Raw genomic sequence first — 26,008 nt, 5'->3', positions numbered from 1 at the left:
AAAAACACTTGGTTTTTACCCTGACTCAAACCTCTCATTCACTAAACAGGTCAACTCCCTAGCATCCTCCACGGCTTACACATGCAAATTTATACGCACCGGCAAGCCATTCCTCTCTGATAGCAGTTGCATCACCTTGGCAAGAGCCCTCATCCTGTCGCGCCTGGACTACTGTAACGCCCTTTACCTAGGATCAACTAAAGCAACCTTCAAAAGAATCCAAACTTTACAAAATAATGCCCTTAGAACGGCTTTAGGCATCTCCAGAAGAGAACATCTGGGATCTGTCGACAGAACAATTGGCTCGCAGCCTATGACAAAGTCCTCCTTAAAATTCTGTTACTTATTTGGCGGAGAGATTCCACAAACAGACCTCCATGAGAGCAGCGGGATCAGCCAACAGAGATCAGCTCTCCATACCATGCTTCAAACGATCCACAATTGGAGGCAACAGCTTCCCGGTGAAAGCGGCCAAACTATGGAATTCTCTGCCTCCCAGTCTGAGAAGACACGAATCTTACCACAAGTTTAGATCCAACACCATCATATGGCTGAAATCTAATAACCAGCAATAATAACCCCTGCTTAGGATACAGCTAGAACTGACCGGCCACCGTCAAGGTACCCACTATATGATATGATATCTTCATTTCTCTGCTAGTATCCTTGTAATTATCTCCGTTCAACTGATTTTATTCTGTATATAATGCTCTCTGGAAATTGCCTGCATATTCTTTTCCTGTATACTATGTCTGTAAATAAGCACCCTCTGTATATACACCCTGTAATTATTGCCTGTACGTAAACGTATACATTTTTGTAGAACTAAGCTTTGCATATACTTGTAACTCTTGCGCCCTGTTACCCTAGGGTATGATGCGCATTATAAATAAAAAATAAAACTTATTAGGCTTAATACAATCTGGTTTCAGGCCCGGCGATGGCACCGAAATGGCCTTGCTCGACTTGAAAACGCAAATGGACCATTACATGGACAAAAGAGATCTTTGTATCCTCTTGCTGCTCGACCTATCAGCACTGTTTGATTTAGTCAACCATGACATCCTCTGCCAACACCTAGCGACTGCTGCCCATTTTTCCCCATAATCGATTAAATGGATCAAATCTTTGTCTAATAGAACAATGAGGGTGTTCTCAGATACTGCAGCAGCCCACCCCGTTCCCGCGATTTTCCGGTGTACCACAAGGTTCTTGTGTGTCACCCACACTCTAAAACACATTCACCAAGCTCCTGTTTGACAAACTTGATAATATGGGTATCACGTATTCAAATTATGCAGACAATACACAAATACTCATACCAATTTCAGGATGCTATGCCACAGACTCCAATAACCTAAATAAAATCTACCTTGCCATCCAAGCTTGGATGGCCCTCAATGAATTGTGCCTCAACGATAAGACTGAGCTTATCATTGGAAACAAAAAAACTCAGTAATCTCCCCCAGCTCTACAAATCTTATCGATGGCCACATCATACCGGTGGCCAATGAAATAAAAACCCTTGGGGTCTACATCGACTCCTGCCTCACATTAAATAGACAAGTCAATGCGGTTGTCTCATCAGCAGCCTATACGGCCAAGTTGGTAAGAGCCAGCCACCCCTTCCATCTCCACAGAAAATTCCATTACCTTGGCTAGGGCATTGATATTGTCTAGAATTGACTTTTGTAATTCCCTTTTTGCCGGAACAAGCATCATAAACATCAAAAAATTGAAGACAGTACAAAACAACGCCATTAGACCCGAACTAAACATACCAAAACACAAACATATCTCAGCCACAAGAAGAAACATCCACTGGCTCCCTGTCCACGCCAGGATCAAATTCAAAATCTTGACAATTACATACAAATGCATAGCAAAAAGGGCACCCAAATACCTTAGTGACCTCATCTGCAAAGCCAATTTTATCTCGGAAATCAATTCTGAAACACTTGCAAAGGCTATTATCGGATCAAAAATCGATTATTGTTGCATCCTCCTTGTAGGGCTGCCTTTATCAGATTTCCATCGGCTACAGGTCCTACAGAACGGAGCAGTCAGAGTGGTGAAACGCCTAACAAGAAGGGATCATGTGTCAGAAGCTCGTCGAAGTCTACACTGGTTACCTGTTCAGGCTATGGTAGCGTTCAGGCTATGGTAGCGTTCAGGCTTATCGCACACAAATGTGTACATGGAACCATGCCCACGTATCTGAAAGAATTAATTGTGGCAAATAAAAATACCAGATCTCTCAGATCAGATGAAACCAACACCCTTATTGTGCCACGCCTGAAAACAAAAACATCCATGGATGCTGCTTTTATATGTGCAGCCCCTCCGAAATGGAATTTTCTTTCAGCCATATTGAGGATCACTTCATCCACCGAGATCTTCAAGAAAGGGCTGAAAACTGCCCTCTTCTCATAAAGAGACCCCAATTGACTTTTGACCCCGTTTTTCTCGAGACTGCATTCTCAAGCTAGTTTCAGGACTTTTCTATCTGTATGAGTTGTTTGTCTTGTCTGAGTGTTTTACGTTTCACAGCGCCCTTAAGCCCTAGGGTACCTGGTGCGCTATATAAATGGAAAACAAACAATTCCAATCGACCAACCCGCTCTGCCTACACCAATATGCTCATTACTCCCAGGGTCAGAAGACAAAAAGCGGGGGGCTCAAGTTTCCCAGCATTAGCCCCTAATCTATGGAATGCCCTCTCACTCCAACTGAAAACCGATACTCCTTCTGGTCATTCAGAAAAAATCTAAACACATTACACTTCAGATCTGACCTATAACACTAGATATCTTACCTCCTAGACTACGGTATGAATGATTCAAGAAATGAACAACATGTCAATTTGTGCATATAAGTAAACTTGTAAAAATGTTGAACTCTGTAAAGAAACGGCTGTACACTGTTTATGATGTATTTTGGAATGCAATACATTGTCATCTAAGATCCATAATTCTGTAACCATATCCTTAAGTCTTGTTTAAGCACCTAGTTGCCCTTGGGCTTTGCACGCTCTATAAATGCATAAATAAAATAAACCATTCCAGTGCAGGAGTCCCCCGACGTCCTCCCTCTTGTCCCCACGACTGAGGCCAAGCAACAGTGAGAACTGCACAGGAACAGGAGTCATCCGCTGCATCTTTTCTTCATTTCAAAGCTACTGCACAAAGTCTAAGAGAACGTACCTCTTACGGTAGAGTTGCTTGCATCTTCTACTAATCACAAGTCTAAACAGCTTGTGGCCCTAGGTTGATTCACATTTTTCTTCAAAGACTTCTGAAACATTGTGCAAAGACTTCCCTAATTACCTGCAAAGAAGTGCTTCAGCCCATGTAGATTCTTGCCTATTGACTTTGCCTTAGCCTGAACTGAATGACTTTTATTGGGGGATCTGAAAGTAGTTGCTTGCTTAGAAATATTTGTGATGTCTTGTTTGCTCTAATAATCTTTCCCTTTTGACTTGCTCTTAAACTAATTCTGAATACCAATACCAACAATACATTGTCAACAGCACCCTAGCAATTTAAGTCACTTGTGGGTGTAGGTCTCTAGTGTATGCCATCCCAAATGGGTATTTACTGATTCTGAACTAGAAAGTGTATAGTTTTGAAGTATATTTGTGTGGTTTTTTACAGTGCTCCTTCTGAAGGTGGTTTACATTAACTGACTGGTAAATAAATTAACAATTGTTTTATCAAGAAACCCTGTGTGTGTTTGCTTGAATACTTGTCACTGTGAATCTCTGTTTAACTCCCCTACAACTCACATTGACCCCTCTTGAGATAAGCCTTGCTATTTGTCCACACTACCAACATGTGTAGTACAGACTTATACCAAAGGTTGGGTTGCTATTGCCAGGAGGTCAGGGTTGTTGTAGTGCACCCATAAGCATACAATCTTGCCTAACATCTAACATGAAAGGTTTTTTTTGACCCACTACATTTCTCCAGAGTGGTGACAGAACCTCTCACCTGCTCAGCCCAACCTCCCAGTCTCTTGGAACCTCACCCCAAGATAATCCAAATATTTGACTTGGGTGAGCTGTGCTCCGTCCACCTTAAGCACCAATGGTGTATATTTTGAGAATTGGTTCCTGAACACCAGTACTTTGGATTTGTCTATATTCAGTTCCAATTGTAGCTCTTTGCATTTAGATGTAAAGATTGCCAAATATTTCTGCAGATCTTGCGGGGTTGTAGCCAATAGTAAAGAGTTACAGAGATTCACAGTGACAAGTATCAAAATAAACCCTTACACACAAGGTTTCTTGATTAAATAATTATTAATTTAACAGTCAGTTTGAATAAGCCTTCAGAAGGGAGCAATATAAAAGCAACACACAAATACAATTCAAAAATACACAGTTTTCTAAATCAGCAGATCCCCATTTGGGATGGCTCACAGACACTACCTACACCCTCGGGTGAGTTCAATAGCTAGGGTGTTATGGACATGAATAGATCACTGTTTCTTAGGGAGAATTCTCAAAAATGTGCTAATTCCCTCCACCTTAGAGACCCCCAGCAACTTTGCTGGATTTTGAGGACTTCATTTTTTTAGCCTATCGAGAGAGTGAGACCCTTTTTCTCCACTCTTTCGTGTATTATAATGTGATTTTATACACTGTTTCTTATAGGTTATGGAGTCTAAACAAACTCCATAGGCATCTTTTACAGTTGGGTCACATAGCACCTTCCGTGCATTGGCACAGGGAAGTCTTTTAGATTTCCCAAGGTTTAAATACCTTCTATGGGATAAACTACTGTTTCCGAGAGCAGTAAAGTGAAATTGAATTTACTTGGCATTCTACTTGCTAGACCCAGCACACCCTATCCTACAATAGAGTGCTGGAGGGGTTACTTAGTATCCCCTGTGTCTAAATACTCGTGTCTTATTTTTTATGTTACCCTTTCCTCAATTGATTGGCTGGTGGCAGTGGTTTCGTTTTGAACTACCAAGGTTTGCATTTACCACAACCATTTGCGGACTCGGCAAAGTAAACCGCAGGAGCCATGTTTTTAAAAATGGCATCCAGCCATCATTGTTAAAATGGTGTCTGGTGTTCTTTTTTCACCCTGTCTTTGTGGAAAGGTCATTCTAGAGTTTTTCTCTGCGCGCCAAACCAGGTTTGGTCTTTTTGTTCATTCGCCTTTGGCGGGCTTCAGGAGTGAAACCCGCCTCTGGCTCCAGAGTGTCTGGGGTAGGCAGAAAGTGAGGGTGGTGCCCGAAACTCCCTGTGCTTAGTCTCCTAGGAGACCCAAATGCACTCTGTAGCGATTGGCCGGCTGACTGTCCGGCAAGGAGAGCCACCCTGCTGGGTGACTGACCGCTAAGCTGCAATGAATGGGAGAGAACTGAATAAAAGGTGAGTCTCTTTGCTTGGAAGGCAGAGACGACCACTGGATGAAGGCACCGAAGAAGAGCTCGAAGAGGACGCCTGCTGCAACTCCTGGACCGTTAGTTTGCCCGGTGAAGCCCTGCTGCAGTGACTACTTGCCAAGTTGGCATAGACAGAAGCCCGTGCAAGGACGACTTCTCCCATTGAGTTGGTGGCGTTAGGCAAAGTTTGTATGCAGTACCCTTTGGGACCACTACACACAACTAGGACTACAAGTGTAGCAAACACTTTGCAATGCCCTTGCCTCTCACTTCATTTAAAAAACCCAGGACATCCTGTCCACCCTCTCCACCCCCACCCCTTCTCTCCGCTCTCCATCTATGCTTGCTGACCTCCCCTCCCCCTTTACTCACCCCTCCACCATCCTTTTCGTCCTTTTCTCTTTTCTCCCCTGACAAGGTCGGTAGACAAGTCAGATCTATGAAAGCCTCGTCAAAATCGGTTCATCCCTGTTCCTCTAAAACGATCAAGGACCACATTGAAACCCTCGCTCCAGCCCTTGCTGATTTTTGCAACCACTCCTTTGCCTCAGGATCCTTCCCCTCCCCTCTGAAACACTCCCTTGTACATCCTCTTCTCAAGAAACCCACAGCTGATCCTCCTTGTCCAGCTAACTATCGCCCAATTTCCATTACTCCCTTTCTGGGCAGACTCCTGGAAAAGTTGGCCATCTCTCAGCTTAACATTCATTCCAATTCTGTTGGTTATCTCCATGACCACCAGTCTGGCTTCAGAGCTGCCAAAAGCACCGAAACCGCTCTCCTGAACATCTGCTCTCCAACCTTGACTCTAGCATTCCCTCTGTCCTCATCCTCCTCGATCTCTCTTCTGCCTTCGACACGGTCAACCATACCATCCTATTGAACAGTCTCCATGAAAACCTGGGTATCACTGATCAGGCTCTGGCCTGGCCGACCTCTTTCCTCTCTGATCGACCCTCCCAGGTCCAACTTGGGTTCTTCCGATCATCTATCTTCCTCTCTACCTGTGGTGTTCCCCAGGGGTCTAACCTCTCTTTCAACCAATACCTGGCAACTCTCACCCACTGCATTGCCATTTTCTGCTCAAACTTTCCAGTGATATGCTGACAACTCATTTTCAGGCTGCCCTCGGCCACCTCCTCTCATCTCTGATTGCCTAACTGCCGTTCAAGATTGGTGTGCCGCCAATGATCTTTGGCTGAACGCCAGCAAGACGGAGATCCTCCTCATCGGCACACCTTCACCATCCTTTCCGCTCACTCTCTGGCCTGCTTCCCATGGCCCTCCTCCTACCCCCACCTGCGAGGCTAAGAACCTCTGGATCATCTTTGACTCCACCCTTTCCTTCTCCGCTCTCTGAGGTCTCTAAAAAGTCAAACATACTACTGCACCTTCTCAGAGGTACTCTACCTTTCCTCTCCTTCCCCCAGAAGCTCATAGTATCCCAAGCTCTGGTTCTCTCTAGGTTGGACTATTCTAACAGCCTCTTTCTAAATCTACCTGCCTCTACTCTCCACCCTCTGCAACTAATCCAGAACAGGACTGCGAGACTTGTCCTTACCCTCAAGCCCTGGGATCGTATCTCTCCAGCTCTGAAATCTCTCCATTGGCTCCAAGTGGATGCAAGGATTACATTCAAAAACCTCTGCATTGTCCACAAGGCTTTCTGGGGCCTGGGTCCAAAATACCTTCAGCTATCCCTCTGCAAATACCTCCCCTCTCGAGCTCTTCGCTCCTTTACCTCCAACTCCCTCAGGGTCAGTCGTTTTTAAAAGAAACGAGCTGGGAGTAGATCTCCGTCTTCGGCTGGGGCCTCCCTCTGGAACAGCCTCCCTGCCACTCTAAAACGAGGAGAACCATCTACAGTTCCGGAAGCACCTCAAGACCTTCCTCTTTTCTTCTGCCTTCGCTCCCCCTCTCCCCTGCTGATCTGTTCTCTTGGCACTGTGCATCTGGCCACCCTCTGTCCTACAGGCCCAGCTCCCTGCTCACCCTCCCGCACTGCCTCCGGGCCACCCCTTGCACTGGGGTCTGTATCTGTACCCATACAGCACCCCCTTTTTCGTCCTGCACTTATCAGACCTACCCTGTCTGCTGCCTTAAACTTAGCACTTGCAAATTGCTGGCTGCACTACCATGGTTTGTTGCCTTTATTATTTATTAATATTTATCTGTTTCGCACTTTCCACTCCTCCCCACCTCCTCCTCTCCCATGTACTTGCGCGTTCTCAATGTCACTGGGCCTATTAAGATCGCTGTGTTCTCCCCTGTTCCCCTCCCTTGCCGCGCTCTGAAACACTTGTGTACGAGCGCGATAAGAAATAAAAGATCAATATCAATACAATCACAAGTGTTCAAATAAACTCTTACACTCAAGGTTTCTTTGATAATTACTTAATGTATTTATCTGTCAGTTATAAAACATTCATAAGGAGGCAATTACATATCACACACAAATCCACTTCAACACTATTTCAGAAATACCCTTCAAGAGGAGTAAAAGGCAAATATTAGAACATGAAAGGTTACAGTTATTCTTAGTGCAAATATTTGGAGTTCATCAGAACAGTCCATTCAATTCAATAGGATAGGCCAAAGTCAAGGGGCTAAAGTCTTGGATAGGATAAAGCAGTTCTGGTAGATAAACGGAAAAGTCTCTGCAAAAGTTCTTAGGAATAGTTTGTAGCAAGAAGAATCATATGTTGGTCACAAGCTGATTAGGCCTGTGAGTTGGGAAAGTCAAACACTTTCACCGAGAGTAAAGTACTCTTGTCTGATTTTATAGTACCTTTACAAATGATGAAAAAGATGCAGCTGATGACCTATGTTCCTGTAGATCTCGCGGTTCCTGGGCCTCAGTCGTGGGGACAAGAGGGAGGACGTTGGGGTACTCCTACACTGCACTGGGACTGGTCAAATAGCTGGCAACTGGCAAATCTTCAATTCCGCTAGCTGTAGTCAAGCACACAAGCTGGTGTCACTCTCCCTGGTTGTTCGGTTTCCTGCAGAGGAAAATACAACCAGCTCAGAGATTGCAATCCAGGTGGCTTAGTGCCGAGTTGATTGGTCCCACCAACCCAAAAGGAGAAGAAGTCCTTGCAGGGCTTCTCCAGGAAAACCAACGGTCCAGGAGTTGCAGCAGCCGCTCTCTTCAAGCTCGTCTTCGGTTCTTTCGTTCCAGTGGTCGACTGCCTTCCAAGCCAAGAAACTCGCTTTTTATTCAGTTCTCTCCCATTCATTCCAGCCTAGCTGTCACGCACCCAGCAGGGAGGCTGTCCTTGCCGGACAGTCAGCCAGCCCATCACCACAGAGTGCATTTGGTTCTCCTAGAAGACCAAGCACACAGAGTTTCGGGCACTTCCCTCACTTCCTGCCCATTCCAGACACACAGGCGCCAGAGGCAGTCTTCACTCTGGAAGCCTGCCAAAGGAACAAAGGGACCAAACCTATTTTGGCGTGCAGAGACGAACTTTAGAAGGACCTTTCCAAAAAGAAATGGCGAAAAAAGAAGACCGGGACCGGTTTAAACAAAGGAGGCTCAGGCGCCATCTTTAAAAACATGGCTGCCGCGATTTAACGCTACCGGTGTTCGTAGTTGAGAAAAATCATGGTAGTTAGTTGTAAAACCACTGCCACCAGCCATTCTGAGAGGAAAGGGAAGCATTTGACTGCTACATGAGTATCTAGACACAAGGGATACTAAGTAACCCCTCAAGCAGTGAATTGTAATATAGTGTGTGCAGGGTCTAGGAATTTATAAAGACTAGTAAAGTCAATTTCACTTTACTTACTCTGGGAAACAGTAGTTTATCCCAGAGAAGGTATTTAAACCTTGGTAAAGCATGAAAAGGTTTCCCTGTGCCTATGATGTCTATGGAGTTGGTTAGACTCCATAACCAAAGAAAACACAAGAGTAAAACACATTTCAAAACACAGAGCGAGTGGAAAAAAGGGTCACACACTCTCCAGGAAAAAAAAAATCAAGTCCTCAACATCCAGCAAAGTTGCTGTGGGTCTCCAAGATGAAGGGAATTAGCACTTTTTTGAGAACTCTCCCTAACAGGTGGGACCTATCAACTCCCAAGTAAGCCACCTGGACACCCATCTCGGAGCTGGTTGAATTTCCTCAGAGTTGCTGCAGGAAACAGAGCCAGGGAGAGGGACACCAGAATATGTGCATCGCTTGTAAGCTGGCCTAAAGCTTTTGGAAGATCCTCCTAACTCCCACAAAGCAGGACTGACCAAGCCTGACTAAGCGTGACCTCCCCTCCCCCCTCAGTGGAGTGCGGGCCTCAGATGTGAGAAAGTCCACCTTGACGGCCAGGAACGTGCTTATTGCTATTTGCTGTACTGCAAGGAGCAGAAACGCGAAACAGCCATTGAAAGTAAAGTTTGCCGGTTGCCAGCTTTGACGGTGCAAATACAGTGCAGGAGTCTCCTGACGTCTTTCATCTTGTCCCCACGACTAAGGCCCGGGAACAGTGAGATCAGCAGAACTGCACAGGAACAGAAGTCTTCAGCTGCATATTTTCTTCTTTACTAAAAGGTACTGTGAAACAAGTCTGACACCTAAGAACTTGTGCAAAGACTTTTCCATTTACTTACCTGAAGTGCTGCATCCTATACAAAGACTTTGGCCTATTGACTTTGGCTTAGCCTATTGAATTGAATGACTCTTCTCCAAGTGTTATCTGAAAGTAATTGCCCTGCTTATGAAAATATGTAACTTCTTGTGTTCCAATAACCTTTACCTTTTACTTATATTTTAAGAGTATACTGAATGCCAACAGTAAGGTATTAATGTCCCCAGCACCCTTGTTACTGAAGTCACCTGTGGGTGTAGGTTGTGTCTGTGGGCCATCCCAAAAGGGCCTTGTCTGATTCAGAAACTCAGTCTGCAGTAGTGAAGTATATTTGTGTTTTACTATTCTATTGCTCCCTTCTGAAGAAGGCTTTATAACTGACTGATAAATTGTTTATGCAAGAAACCGAGTGTTAAGAGTTTATTTGCATACCTGTAACTGCAAATCTTTGTGTACCTCCACTACAGCTCACATTTCCCCTCTTGAGATTAACAAAGCTACTCACCGTAGTGACCAACTTACTCCTAGTCCATGGTCCCCTTTCCTCTATACTTTTGGGACATTCCGTCTTGTGGAACGGGACCGGAGCACTTTTGTAAAAAAGCATCAAATTGAAAAATGTGTCGTCCTCTTTTTACGCAGAGTACCGCACATGGCCGTAACCCTGCCCTCCTTAGCTCCGCCCCGTGCATCGCCCTTCAGTCGTTTTCTATCGCCAGGTCTGAGACCATTTAAACAATAATAGAGGATACTTATTAGAGGGGACGATGGGCGTATGGAGGAAAGGGGACTATGGACAAGGAGTAAGGCAGTCACTACGGTGAGTAACTTTGTTAGTTCTACTCATACATCCCATCCCCTTTCCTCCATACTTTTGGGAGATTACCAAGCACTCCTCACAGGAAACACTCCTTACTGAAAAAGGTTTTTAAGAACAACCTGGTCGAATTGAGCATCGGCTCTGGAGGCCAAGTCTAAGAGGTAATGCTTACCAAAAGCTGGTGGGAAAGCCCACATAGCTGCTTTGGCCACAGTTCAATGCGCTTACAGAGTGACCAATAAATAGGAGGCAATGAGGGGAAAGCATAAGCTTTCATGTTGACCAATAAGCTGCAAAGAGGACCACCTCTAGCGTGCCCCATTGCTGGAAAAGGTTGGAGATGATAATGCTGTTCATCTCGCACTCGTAACCGATGCAGACTGGCAACTGAATTAATCTGCGGTCACATTGAGGTGACCCGGGATTTGTGGAGCCTGGAGCCAAACCATATATTGGATGGCCCAGCCCAAATTTGTATGAAAAGATCCACAAGGAGTGGAGAGTCTGTGTCACCCTGCTTGTTGATGTAAAACCTTGCTTTTAAGGGAGGTATTCAAAAAGGCTGCCGTGGCGCGCAAAGGTTGGGCCGCCATTATCACACACCAGGGGCAAACTGCGTCACAGGAGCAAGTGAAGCAATAGTCTCCCCAGGGGAGTCAGGGGCCTTGTGTGCCATCCTAGCCCTCAAACAAGTAACCTCGGCAGAGCCGGTACTGGCAGATCTAGGGTGTTTACTAAACATGTCTGGGGCTTCTCCAGAGTTAGCCTCTAGTGGAGGATCCTTAGAGCCGGTACTGGAAGGTCAGTAGTACGTGACCACCTTCCTTCGCCCCTCAACAGACCTGGTACACAGGAGGCTTGGGGATGTACCTTACAGCCAGGGCCCTTGATGAGGGACTCAATTCTGTTGGTGACCGATTTAGCCCCAAGCAGGGCACCTCAGGTTTAACCCTGGTTTAACCCTGGTTTTATAGCCACCTCAAGAGGGGCCTTGAGCCAAGACTCGGTACAGTTAGCCCCAGATGGAGAAGCCTCAGGGCGAACCCTAGTATCCAAAGCCATAGCAGAAATGGAGTCAGCCTTCGCCCCAAATGGGGAACATTGGAAGAAGATCTGGTATTGAGAGATTTGCTGCAGGGCCCTTCAGAGGAGCTCCCGGGTGTGTCTCGCTGACCCGAGACCAAAAAGAGCACCCGAATCTGAGGTAATGTTCTCCCAGGAAGAACCGCATATATTTCATATGTGGGCTCCAGAGAACCGCAGATATTCTATATGCTGCTCCAAGACAGAATGTGCATTTAAGCATCCTGGGAGACCAACACACTGAGCCAATCGCCCTTCCAAAGAGGACTTTATTTGGCAGGGCGTGAACAACTTTCATTTCCCTTAGAAAAATCAAAGATAGTGCGCAGGCCAGCTTGGCTGAGCACTGAAGGTACTGCAGTACTAGCCCCTCCCTTGCTCCATGAGGAGAACAGGTTCCACCGCTCTGCGGTATAGAAGTTTATGTACCTCTGCTCTGAGGGAGGGCATCCCAATCTGTCAGAAGAGAGGCTTGAAGGGTGGGGTAGGAGGCAAGGGCAAGCGAAAAACCGGCCTAAACGATGGACAAACCCCACCAGTCTTCGGTGATGGTTTGCCACACCTGCAGATGACACGAGATTCGTCCTCCCACTGTAGTGTAGTGCAGTGTGACCGACAAAAATATCATTTGTGATTTGTCAGCAGGGAGATTATCTGTCCCTGTACAGGAGGCTGATGGCCAAGAGAAAAACCAACCCCCTTGCCGCTGCCCCTTAAGGTGGGGCTACCAACAGAAGTTTCACTTCGGCGTGCACGGCAACCCTGAAACCCCCGGATCCCAGAGAAGGACAGAGTCTGGGACCCTGACTTTGTACAAGGGGCCTTAGCTGTCGCCAGGTCAGACAAACGGGTCTTTGTTGTCCACATAGCGTGGAAAAACTGCTCAGCCCCAAAAGGACCGCTCCCAGCACCAGTCGTCATGGAAGTTGGTGTGAGAGGGGTATCAAAAATGGCTGCTGTGGACCAAGGTTTGGCCGCCATTTAGTCAACACCCGAAGAGAACTGCGTGATGACAGAAAATGAGGCAACTGTACCCTCAGGATAGTCAGGGGACTTAAAAGACTAAGCCTTGAAACAAGGATCCTCGGCCGAGTCGGTGCTGGCAGATCTAGGATGTTTAGTGGACATCCTAGGAACTGACCCAGAATTAGCCTCCAATGGAGGAACCTTGGCAAAGCCGGTACTGGAAGACCTGTTGCTGATAACCTTCTTTGCTCCCTTGACAGAATCGGTGCCACCACAACCCTGAGCGTGCAACAGTTGAGGAATGCACCCTACCGACAGGACCCTTAGAGGATCCCTCGACTCAGTCAGTACTGTATTTAGAGGAACCTTGAGTTTTAACCTGGGACATATAGCTCCCTCAGGAAGAGCCTCGAGCCATGGTTCGGTGTGACAAGCAACAGAAACAGACCTCCGGGGCGTACCCCGGTATCTGTGTGGAAAGCTCCAGAAACAGACCTCAGGGTGAACCCTGGTATCCCAGCACACGGCCGAACTGGGCTTAACTTTAGGACCGTGATGGTGAACCTCGGAACTATGTCCGGTACTAGCAGGTCCTCTGTGGGACCCTCAGAGAACACTCTGGAGCACCTATCAGGCCCTTGAGGCACCTCAGGGGATGCTCTGCTACACAAGCCCCTCCCGGACATGGAATGCTCTCACCGAGCACGGCTGCTCATCCCCGTCCTCATCCACTTAAGGCTCATCCCAACGAGGTGGGAACAGAAGACTGGTCCTCCACGCCTACCGCCTCAGGTTTTAAAAGAAAAACCGAATCGGAGCAGATGGGGTGGAACAGGAGTGAAAAACGCTTGAAATACGCCCTCATAGGGTCAGAGTGCATGAGCATCTGAAACTTCCCAAAAACCCAACCTCAGCCGAGGTGGTTGGCAGGAGGGTCCACCACCGGCCAGGTCCACATAGATCAGTGGAGCAAAAGCAGGAGGGAGCGAGACAGTATGAGGCAGCGAAGCCCATGCACGCCGGTAAAAGGGCAGAACGGGTTACTAGTGCCGAAAGTAATGCTCCCAGCAGCAGACGTTGCAAACGTAGGTGTAAGGGAGGTATCCAAATGGCCGCCGTAGGCCTCGAAGGTTGGGCCGCCATTTTGACGCCACCTGAAGAGAACTGCGTCACATGGCGTAGCTGAGGCAATTGCCTCAGGGGACTTAACTTTGCCTCAGGGGACTTAACTGACACTTTAGCCTTACAAGGATACTCGGAAGCCGGTACTGGGTGGTCTCGGATGTTTAGTCGACATCTTCGAACCAGTCTCAAAATTAGCCTACAATGGAGGAACCTCGGACAAACCTGTACCAGACGCGGTCCGTGACCCCCCCCCTCTTGGTCCCCTCAACAGAACCAGTACCACCACAACCCTGAGCGTGGGACGGTTGAGGACAATACTTCACCAACAAGATCCTCAGAGAAGGCCTGTCAGGTCTGTCGATATAGACTTTAGCCTCCCCCCAGGAGGAACCTTAGGTTTCAACCTGGTACGTAAATCTCCCTTGAAGGGGCCTCGAGTCGAGACTCGGTACAGACTTTAGCCTCCACAAGAGGAACCTCAGGTTTCAACCTGGTTACAGCAGGGAAAGCTCCAGAAACGGAGACCTCACGGTGAACCCTGTTATTGCAGCACCCAACCGAACTGGGCTTAACTGTAGCACTGTGATGGTTAACCTCGGAACAATGTCCAGGACTGGCAGGCTCGTCAGAACCCTCGGAGGAATCTCTGGTACGCCGATCAGGCCCTTGGGGCACCTCCGGGGGAAACCCCGGTTATAGAGCTACAAGAAAGGCCCTTAAAGTACTCCCTCATGGGGTCAGAATGCATAAGTCTCTGAAACGTCCCAAGAAAGGCATCCTCTGTTGAGGAGGCTGCCAGGAAGCGAGACCGAATGAGGTAGTGGCATCTGAGTACGCCAGTCATAGGAAGGGTGGAACAGATTCACCCCGTCACGTGGAAAAGGTTGTCCACCAAAAAGAAGATTCCCAGCACCCGCTGTCGATAGCGTGGGTGTGAGGGAAGAATCCAAAATGGCCGCCGTAGACCACGCGGGAAGGTCCGCCATTTTGTGAACATCTGAGGAGAAATGCAGCACATGTGTAGATGAGGCAGTTGACTCCACAGACTGGTCAGGGGACTTGACTGAAATGTTTGCCTTGACACAAGGATCCTTGGCAGAGCCGGTACTATGGGGCCTTGGATGTTTACTGGACATTGTGTCCCTTGAATTAGCCTGCAAAGGAGGAACCTCAGCAATGCCAGTAACAGGGGAGTTACGGTCGACATCTCTCTGTGCCCCCTCAACAGAACTAGTGACTCCGCGAGCACGGAAAGTTGAGGAATCCACCTCACAGACAAGGTCTTAACAGTTCTGTTGGTACACACCTTAGCCTCGTTAAGAAGAACCCCAGAACAGAGTCCGGTCTTAATAGCTCCCCCGAGAGGGGCCTCGAACCATGGTTTGGTACAGAAAGCCTCAACAGAGGCCTCAGGGCTCTCCCCGGTGTCTGTGTGGGAAGCTCCTGACAAGGAGACCTCAGAGCGAACTCCGGTACCCAACACCTCAGCACGACTATGCTGGCTATTAGCACCCGATTGGTCAACCTTAGGTCATGATCCGTTCTAAGCGGGCCCCTCGCGGAAAACCCTTGGAGAAAACCTCTGGTACGCCTATTAGGCCTGCGCAGCACCTCAGGGGGAACCCTGGTAGCAGAGCTTTTGAAGCCCCTCCTGGACTTGGTGGACCCAGGGAAGGAGTTCCCCTGGCCAGGGTGCCCTGAAAAGTAAGAAACTTACCCGGCGTCTTTTCTTTCCGTCGATGAACAGCTGAAAATGCGATGGAGGAACCTTCTGGAAGATCTCCCACCGACGAAGACGCTTAAGTGCCCGGACCGAAGGGGAGTCGTAGTATAAACACGAGTCCCAACGGTGATCCGGCCCCAGACACTCTAAGCAGAGAGTATGGGGATCCACCCTAGCGAAGCGACGTTCGCAAGAGGAACAAGTAGCAAATCCCAAATGATCCGGCGCAGACTGAGGACTACGCAACTGCAGAGCAGGAGAGAGGGACAACGGGAAGGAAAAAAAGTTCTTCCTGGTGATGCAAGTGTGCCCAGCCCCGACCGCACGGAGAAAAGGACGATGCAGAGCTAAGGAGGGCGGGGTTATGGGCGCGTGCGGTACACCACGTAAAAAGAGAAGGGCGTCACATTTTTCAATGTTATGCTTTTTTACGAAAGTGCTCCGGTCCCATCCCACAGGACGGAATGTCCCAAAATTATGGAGGAAAGGGGACGGGAAGTAGGAGTAAAGCCTGGCTGCTCAACACGCTACCAAAGCTTATACCAAGGGTTGGGTTACCTATACTTGTAGTCCTAGTTGTTTGAAGTGTTCTCAGAGGGTACTGCATTCAAACTTTGCTTAACAGTGTTGCATTTAGAATACACGAGTGCCAAAGAAAAGATGTTTCCGAATAAGACCAGTATTCACACAATTTTTCTTAACCAGGTAAGTACTTTCAAAAAACCCCAATGCAAAGTCAGGTAACTCTTTCCTGGAAGGAAGGCAAAACACAGCAGAGGAGGGAAGAGTCTTTCAGGGAGCCAAACCAACCAATGTTAATTTAGCAAAAATCCAGGTGAACTGAAGCACTTCTTGCAGGTAAGTAAAAGTCTTGCACAATGTTTAGAAATCTTTTGTAGCAAAAGTACAATCAAATGTAGGGTCACAAGCTGTTAGGCCTTTGAGAAGTAGAAGATGCAAGTAACTCTACAAGAGCAAACGAGACCAGTCTCAACTGAAATCAAGCAAGGTGGCACAACAAGAGTTAAGTTCTCTTTGACTGTATAGTCCTTTAGGTTGAAGAAAAGTGCAGCAGATGGCTTCTGTTCCTGTGCGCTCTGCAGATCCTGGTGTTCCTGTGCCTCAGTCAAGGGGACAAGAGGGAGGACTTCTGGGGACTCCTGCACTGCAATGGGACTGTCATCGACCGCAACCGGCAATCTTCAAACAAGTGGCACTTCGGTGTTTCAGATCCTCGCCTCTACTGCAAATAACATGGGCTTTCCTTGAATCTGGGGTCAAGCACTCCGTTGTGGTGGCTGAGGCTCGGTCAGTCCTGCTTCCTGGGAGTCCGGAGGATCTTCCTGGAGCTCTTGGCCAGCTTAAAAGCAACACACACAATCTGGTGTTTCTCTCCCTGGCTATTCGGTTCCAGCAGCGACTGCAGTGGAAATTCAAGTGGCTTACTTTGGAGTTGACTGGTCCCACCAACTCAACAGGGAGAAGTCGTCCTTGGAGGGCTTCTCTGTAGATAAGAATTTGGAGCTTCAGCACAGCAGCAGGGCTTCACCGGGCAAACCAACGGAGAAGGAGTTGCAGCAGGCGTCTCTTCCAAGTACTTCTTCGGATTCCTTAATCGAGTGGTCGACTCTGCCTTCCAAGCCAAAACGCAGCACCTTTTATGAAGGTTTCTTCCATTTAATCCAGCATAGCTGTTAGTAAGCCAGCAGGGTGGCTGTCCTTGCCGGACACCTAGCCAGCCAATCCCCTAAGAGTGCATTCCTGTCTCCTAGGACACTAAGCACAGGGAGTTTTCGGGCACCTCCCTCGCTTCCTGCCCCCGTCAGATACCCTGGAGCCAGCGGCAGGCTTCACTTGTGAATCCCGCCAAAGGCAAAACTAACAAAGGGACCAAACCTAGTCTGGCGCGCAGAGTAAATCTCTGAAATGGCAAAAAAAGACGACCAGGGCCATTTTGACAAACATGGCACCCTGGGGTGCTTTACTGCAGCTGCGAACGCAGCACGCGGTAAAAACACACCATGGTAGTTAAAAGTAAACCACTGCCACCAGCCATTCATCGAGGAAAGGGCAACATAAAAACTTTACATGAGAATCTAGACAAAGGGGATACTAAGTAACGCCTCCATCACCCTATTTTAAGATCGTGTGTGCTTGGTCTAGAAAGTTACAAATATAATAAAGTCAATTTCACTTCACTGCTCTTGGAAACAGTTTATCCAAGAGAAGGTATTTAAACCTTTGGGAAATCTGAAAGACTTACTTGTGCCACTGCACTGAGGGTGCTGTGTGACACTATGTAAAGATGATGCCTGTGGAGTTTGTCAGACTCCATACATACTTAAAGCAACACACAGTTCAAATCACATTGAAAATACATGAGAGAGTGGGAAAAAAGGGTTTTCTCCAGGTTAAAAATGAAGAGTCCTGAAATCCATCAAAGTTGCTCGGGGTCGCTAAGGTAGAGAGGAATTAGCAAATTTCTGAGAATTCTCTCTAACAACCTGGAACTCGAAAGCCTCTCACCACAACCGTTCGTACCCCACTTATATCATCCTTTGACTTTCATTACCACCTCAACTCAAATATTTCACCTTTCCCTCTTCACCCCAAGCATCTCCTAACAGACTACTAATGGTCTCACTGCAAACCATCAATAGATTGCTCTCCGCTGCCTGATCGTGAATGTTTCAAAAACAGAAGTCCTCTTTCTCCAGACTTCCAATGTCATTCGTTCTCCTTCCCACCTCCCCCCTCCTATCTCCTTCCCGCCTGACCTTGCTCCCTTCCCTTGCCCAAGGCCCATAACATTTGGGTCCTTTTTGGTAGCGACCTCAGACTTCAACAATTCATCACTACCACTGTCTCTGCTACTCGTACAAACCATTTTAACATTTTGAAAATATGTCAATTTCTTATTCACCACTCTAAAAAATACTCATCTCCATCCCTGTGATCAGCAAAGTAAAATAATGCTGGCGCCTTCTCCTTGCCCTTCCTTTCTACTACTCCTTCCATCTAGACTACATCCTCAACTTCACTACCTGCACTCTAAAGCCTAAACAGATCCTTTCCCACTTCTACCTACCAACACCATGCTAGTTGGAGCTCCAAACACAACCACTTCCTTTTCAAGTTCCTGGTCAAGTCTACAAAGCTATCAATGCTTTTTCGCCTAGGTACATGGCTGAGGACTCCAGTCTCCTCGTCATCCGATTCCCTCTGCTCCTGCTCAATGTCCCATCCTTCCCCACACTTCCTCCCTTTCTCCCTACAAGTCTGCTCCATTGGGACCCACTGCCCATCACAATCAAAGCTTGCCTGACAGCAGATCTATTCAAAGCTCAGTTTAAACTTCCCCCTACTGGCCAAAGAGGGAGCTAATTCCACTTCCTCCCCATCCGCCTAAGCACACCCTACCCTATCACTTTCCCCCAGTGCAGTGCAATAATGTAATTTTGTATATTTGTGCAGTACTCCTCTTTAGTTTGCGCACCCCCGAAGCCCCCAGGCTATTTTTTGTTTTGTCTTCGGTCAATTTGTTTGCACCCTCAAACTGGCTCATCACCTGCTATTGCATAGGCACCCATTCAGTGATTTTTGATTGAGATGGACACCTGTTTTTCAAATAAATACCAATACAATGAAAAGAAGGTGTGGCTTTCATATATTTTTCCAAGATATTTCTTAGAATTATCCAATTGGGAATGTTTGTGCAAGTCCCAACTGACTGTCAAGAATAATTCTTAAAAAGTATCTGGGAAGGACCCCATGATGCCAAACAAAAATACGAGCCACACTATTGTGAGCTGTTTTGAACACTTTGAATAATGCTGCATCCGGCATTTTGTGAATATGTCAATTCAGTAGTGAGTTTACAACACAAATTTCTAAAATGCGGGCTATGACATGGAAAGCAAAGTTTTGCCACACTTGAAGCATGAAGTACTTACCATCTCGAGCTGCCGTCTTCTATTCTTCATAGACAATTTAACTTAAACATTTGCAAATTGGCTTTTTTCAGAACATAATCTTGCATTTTTTTTAATTTAAGATAATCAACTGATTTAATACTTACTTTTTAGGGCCGGGTGGGTAGGAGCAAGAGTAGTGAGAATTTTAGATGCAGCTTTGACATCCTTCCCTTTAATCAGAGTCAGAATGTCAGCAGCAAGACCACTTGTAGCTCCTTGAGTTGGCACATCTTGCAGGCCCATTCTTGGCAGGGTAGAAGAGCGAAGGGGAGCACTTGCTGGCAACATTCTCGCACCAACGGCGTCAGAATATGCTGAAGATGTATTGTGGACTGAAGGATCCAATGGAGCACGTTCTGGAAATTCTCTCATGTACCTACGTGCATATTCCAGCTGCCATTTCTCTGGTCTCCCTAAATCAGTCATACTTCTTGGCCTCTCCCTGTACAAATCACTTGGGAATGAAGTACGAAAGGGGGCAGCTGATTTTGGTGGAAGGTATTTTTGGAGACCAGCTTCTTGCTGGGAAGCAAATGCATCTGGCATCATTCTTGTGTTACTGCCCGAGCTGTACCCTTCAGAAACATTTGTGTATCTTGGACCCTGGTCTCTTACATATCTACTTGACGGCTCTTGAATCCAGTTTGCACTCCTTGCTGAATCTAGACTTGGAGTAATAGGGTTACGTCTGTAATCTGGGTATTCTGGTAAGCGATCAATTGGCAAGGGTCTTCCAGGGAGGCTACCAGGACGAGGTCCTCTGTCAGATAGATTATATTCATTTCCATAAACACGGTTTGCAGATGAAAATCCTCCTGGGCCACGAGTCTCGTTGGGTGCAAAAGGTCTTAACTCTGAGTCATTTGAAACACTTCCATAAACTGGTGGCTGATTTCCATTTGGCGTATAACGCAAGGAGTCTCCTGATCTTTCTACAGAAAATGGAACAGCATGTCCTGAAGCATAATGGGCCTGTGGTATCAAACCTCGGACTGTATCGTCTTGACTCAAGTTACCACTTCCTGCAGGTAACTGGGCTTGCTGGTTCCATTTTCTATTTTGAGTGTCAATTGGTGCTTGCTGGTTTTGCATTGAAGAAGGTTGAGTCCCTGTGAGGACAAAAATTAAGTATATTTTGAGAGGCATTCCTTTGAAGGTTGTAATACGATTGTAAACATTAAAAATTACTATCAGTGAAGGCTTTTCAAACTGCATTGGATTAACAAAAAACTTTAAACAATTAGCGTTACAAGTGTGATCTACCTTTGGTAAATAGATAATCATCGTTGTGACTTTTGTACTCCTAACAGGCCCAACTTCATCCAAAATGTGTTGCACAAAAGCTATAGATTCCAAATAGCTTGATCACCTGCCGCACACTGCTGTCAATCCAACATACTGCTCCACAGAAAATGCAGAACTCCTTCATTTGCTTAAACACTGCCCTACTCAGAACCCTGCCCTGCTAACACATAGCTATTCACTTCTAATCTTAATACAGGTGGAGAGGAGCAGCATACTTTACAGAGGAGCGTCCTCTTCCCCTCTTGTTACATTTCTATGGCACTTAACCTGCAGGTCCTTGGGTGGAACTGAGAGAAGAAAAAGGGAAAGAGAAGCAAATTGGGTTCTAAGGGGATTTTCCTTATGTATTGAGGGTTTAGGAAGACCACCATGTGGTGTATTTGACTTAAGTTATTCCTAAAGCTCATAGTGGTAGCATGGCAGTCAAGATTCTACTCCCAGGGTAGAAAGTTGGCTACATCTTTCACATAAAAACGTCAAGGAACGTCCACAGAGTTAACTTAATGGTCAAGACTTTATATGAACTCAATATAAAGTGCAAGCAACAGAGTAGGATTCGTAAGACCCCTAATGTGTGGACAAGGATGCTGGAAGTGGAAGAAAAGGTCCAGTGGATTAGGGGGCACATGTAAATTGAAACTTCAGGTTTTCTACAAGTTGTGGTTAAGTGCAAAGACTGCAAAAACTGCCACTTCAGAGGAAACAAAGGATCCACTGATGCAGAGGAGATCAGAGAAATCCGAGCAGACAATGCTCATGTTGGCGAGCAGGCTACCAGATCAAGGGGAGCAACTGCCTGAAACAGGATGACCAGTGCTTAATTTGTAAAAATGTAAGTGACAGGGTTCAAAGTTTTTAAGGATATACAACGGGCTGTAGTTTCCACTGGCTGTTTGGTGCTTTGGAGGCAGGTGCGGAATAGCCAGTAGAATTCATGAGCCAGAAAAGGGTGTTCAGTAGAATTAGTATGTCACCTACCAAGTGTGCAGCACAGTATTGGAATCATTAATTTTGAAGTTAATTAGCCCAGAATTCAGCTTGAGGACACCAATTGTTGGCAACAGTTTTGTAAGAGTGTGCAATGTAAGCAAAAATGCATCAAAATGTCTAGATTTTTGAGCCACTGAAGCCCATGAGTTACTGTGTATGAAGTTTCTTGTAATTTGTATAACTCATTTTTATTGAGTTTCATTTATAAAGCACGCTAAACCCAGAGGCATTGAGGCGCTGTTACAGTTGCATATAAACAGAGTTAAAAGACAAAGCAGAGTCAGCATAATCCACTGTGTAATTATGAAAACAGTCAGGCTTTTAGGGATCTCATTAAGGCCCAATACGATTGTTCAGCACTCAAGGAGGGCGGGAGAGAGTTCCACTGGTTTGCTGCAAAGGAGGGAAAGCTTGCGCCGCCAACTTTTTGACGGTTTGAATTTCAGTTGTGTCAGTCTATTCGTATATGCTGATCTGAGGGGCCTGTTGGATTGAGCTCTGGTGATTTTCTGAGACAGGTAGGGAGCAGCTGAATTGGATATGTATCTATGTTAATAGACAATGTCTTGATTATGATTTGCTCTTGAATCGGAAATCAATTAACATTTTTCCTTGCGGCCAAAATGCACTCCTGTCATAGAATATTTAGAGCAGCTTGGATGGCATTGCTCTGGATCAACTAACTTCCGGATGTTATGACAGGAGGTGCTGGCAAAGAAGGCGTTGCAGTAATCAAGGCTTGACCCTATGATTGCTTGTGCGATAGTAAGGAAACTTTCCTGAGAGAGGAAGGATCTGGAGGCATTGTTAGGCAAGTTTGTATGCAGTACACTACACTGTACTACACAGGTTGGTAGTGTGGGCGAGTAGCCAGGCTCATCTCAAGAGGGGTCAATGTGAGCTGTATGGGAGTTACACAGAGATTCACAGTGACAAGTATTCAAGCTAGCACTTACACAGTTTTTCTTGATAAAACAATTGTTAATTTACCAGTCAGTTAATGTAAGCCTTCTTCAGAAGGGAGCACTGTAAAACACCACACAAATATACTTCAAAACTATACACTCTCTTAAGTCCAGAATCAGTAAATACCCATTTGGGATGGCATACAGCAGAGACCTACACCCACAGGTGACTTCAATAGCTAGGGTGCTGTTGACCTGAATGCATTACTGTTTGGCATTCAGAAGTGGTTTAAGAGCAAGTCAAAGGAAAAGGTTATTAGAGCACACAAGATACCACAATTATTCTTAAGCAGGCAAATATTTTCAGATCCCCAATAAGAGCAATTCAGTGAAAAGTCAATAGTTAGAAGTCTATATGAGCTGAAGCAAAATTATTTGCTCAATGTTTCAGAAGTCTTTGATAAATGTTTTCTTCAATGTAGGGCCACAAGGTGTTAGACTTGTGAGTAGTGGAAGATGCAAGCAACTCTACAGCAAGAGCCAAGTTCTCTTAGACTTTGTACAGTACCTTACAAATGAAGAAAAGATGCAGCAGCTGACTCCTGTTTCTGTGCAGTTCTCACTGTTCCAGGGCCTCAGTCATGGGGACAAGGGGGGGGTGACTCCTGCACTGGGACGTCAAAACTTGCAAACGGCAAACTTCAAATTCAGTGGCTGTTCAGCGTTTCAGCTTCTCGCATCTACCGCAAATAGCAACAATGCGGTTCCTTGCCATCGAGGAGGAGTTGCCTTGCTTCTGGGGTCCCGCAATCTGTTGAGGGGGCTCAGGCTCGGTCAGTCTGGCTTCCTGGGAGTCCTGGCCTACTTAAAAGCAATGCACACAACCTGGTGTTCCTCTCCCTGGCTATAAGGTTTCCAGCAGCAACTCTGGAAATTAAACCAGCTCTGAGATGGATGTCCAGGTGGCTTACTTTGGAGTGGATTGGTCCCACCAACTCAAGGGGAGAAGACGTCCTTGCAGGGGCTTCTCTGCCAATGCGAACTTGGCGTTTTGGCACTGCAGCAGGGCTTCACCGGGCAAACCAACGGTCCAGGAGTTGCAGCAGGCGTCCTATTCAAGTTCTTCTTCGGTTTTTTTGTCCACTGGTCGACTGACTTCCAAGCTAAAATACTCAACTTTTATACAGCGCTGTCCCCTTCATTCCAGCCTGGCTGTCAGTCGCCGAGCAGGGTGGCTGTCCTTGCCGGACAGTCAGCCGGCCAATCATCAGAGAGTGCATTTGGGTCTCCTAGGAGACTAAGCACAGGGAGTTTCAGGCACCTACCACACTTCCTACCTACCCCAGACACCCTGGAGCCAGAGGGAGGCTTCACTCGTGAATCCCACCAAAGACAAAACGAACAAAGACCAAACCTGGTTTGGCACACAGAGTAAATCCTACGAAGGACCTTTCCACAAAGAAATAGCGAAAAAAGAAGACCAGGGCAATTTTGACAACAATGGCACACTTGGGTGCTTTAGTGCAGCTGCGAATGCAGCCCGCGGTAAATGCACACCACGGTAGTAAAAACTAAACCACTGCCACCAGCCATTCAGTGAGGAAAGTGTAACAAAAATGTTTTACATTGGAAGCTAGACAAAAGGGGATACTATGTAACCCCTCCAGCACCCTATTGTAAGATAGTGTGTGCCAGGTCTAGAAAGTTACAAATGCAAGTAAAGTCAATTTCACTTTACTGCTCTGGGAAACAGTAGTTTATCCCAGAGAAGGTATTTAAACCTTGGGGGAAATCTGGAGGACTTCCCTGTGCCACTGCACTGAAGGTGCTGTGTGACAACGTAAAAGATGATGCCTATAGAGTTTGTCAGGCTCCATAACCAAAAAGAAACAGCTCAGAAATCGCATTAAAATACGAGAGTGGGAAAAGGGGTCTCACTCTCTCCAGGTTAAAAAATCAAGTCCTCAAAATCCAGCAAAGTTGCTGGGGGTCTCTAATGTAGAGGGAATTGGCACATTTCTGAGAATTCTCCCTAACAGAACCGAATACTAGTATGCGGGTAATCCGTAGTCGAGTGCAACGTCTGAAATCCGGCTAGAAGCTCCAGGAGTCTCTGAAGGGCCCTCCAGAAGCAAGACGACCAGACCCCGAGTCCCCTACCCAAAGTGCAGGACCCGAGAAGTGAAGGAAGCCCAACCGGTATCCAAGCTCGGCGACAGTGCTGTTTGCCAAGCGCTGAAACCGTGAAGTGCTGCTGAACCAAAAAGAGCCCATAGCTGCGGACGACCTCCAAAGTACCACCGCAAGAGCCCTACAGACGCCATCCCTCTTTTGTCCCCATGACGGTGGCTCAAGAACAAGGGTATGCACCGCTATAGCAAGATAGAATTCAGATGGACCACTCTTCTTCAAACCACAGGTACTGTTTAGACTGGGGGTACTTACCTCCCTGTCGTTTATACTGCGCTTTTCCCAGTTCAGAACTGCATTTGCTTATTTTCAGAGTTGATCCCAACTCTCATTGCATAGGCTTAACAGCTTGTGACCCTTTAAGTGATTTTCTACAAACTCTCCAACTTTGTGCAAGACTGTTTCTTCTAAGAAATGCCTCAGTTCCAATTGACTTTGGCTGTCCTTGCTCCCCAAAGACTTTTCTCGTCCATTGACTGATATTGTTTGTCCCTCATAGGTGGTAACTTGTTTTAGGCTGTTACTGCTGGGCAAGGCTTGTCTAGATTTCATTGGAAGATTTAGTTGTCCTCACATTTACTGAGAACCTGTCTAACCTTCTCCTTCCTTAAACCTTTCCTTTCTGCAAACTCAGAATCTGTAAAGTATAACCATTGGGACATATAAATGCCGTTACTGTCCTTGTGAATGAAATCACCTCAGGGTGTAGGAATTGTGTAAGAAGCGCATCCATCTCCCTAACAGTCCCTTGATTAATTTTGCCTTTTGCAGGATTTACGAGTGAAGCCCGCCTCTGGCTCCAGGGTTTCTGCAGGTGCAGGAAGCAAGGAAGGTGCCCGAAACTCCCTGTGCTTAGTCTCCTAGGAGACAGGAATGCACTCTTGGGTGAATGGCTGGCTGTCCGGCAATGACAGCCACCCTGCTGGGTGACTGACAGCTAGGCTGGA

At 46.6% G+C, this 26,008-nt stretch overlaps 1 protein-coding gene across 3 annotated transcripts in view; it reads right to left on the bottom strand.

Moving 5' to 3' along the window:
* The window catches only part of LOC138497209 (uncharacterized), a 306,729-nt gene that overhangs the window by 26,775 nt on the left and 253,946 nt on the right, over positions 1-26,008 (bottom strand). For all 3 annotated transcript variants that reach the window (XM_069620532.1, XM_069620531.1, XM_069620533.1), the window contains one exon: positions 19,776-20,780. In XM_069620532.1, the coding sequence (XP_069476633.1) occupies positions 19,776-20,780 (1,005 nt within the window). The remainder of the gene's footprint in view (positions 1-19,775; positions 20,781-26,008) is intronic.

The sequence above is a fragment of the Ambystoma mexicanum genome, chromosome 5q (genome assembly GCF_040938575.1).
Source record: "Ambystoma mexicanum isolate Mex_15411 chromosome 5q, UKY_AmexF1_1, whole genome shotgun sequence".
Taxonomy (NCBI): domain Eukaryota; kingdom Metazoa; phylum Chordata; class Amphibia; order Caudata; family Ambystomatidae; genus Ambystoma; species Ambystoma mexicanum.
This window is presented reverse-complemented; position numbering and strand designations above follow the sequence as displayed.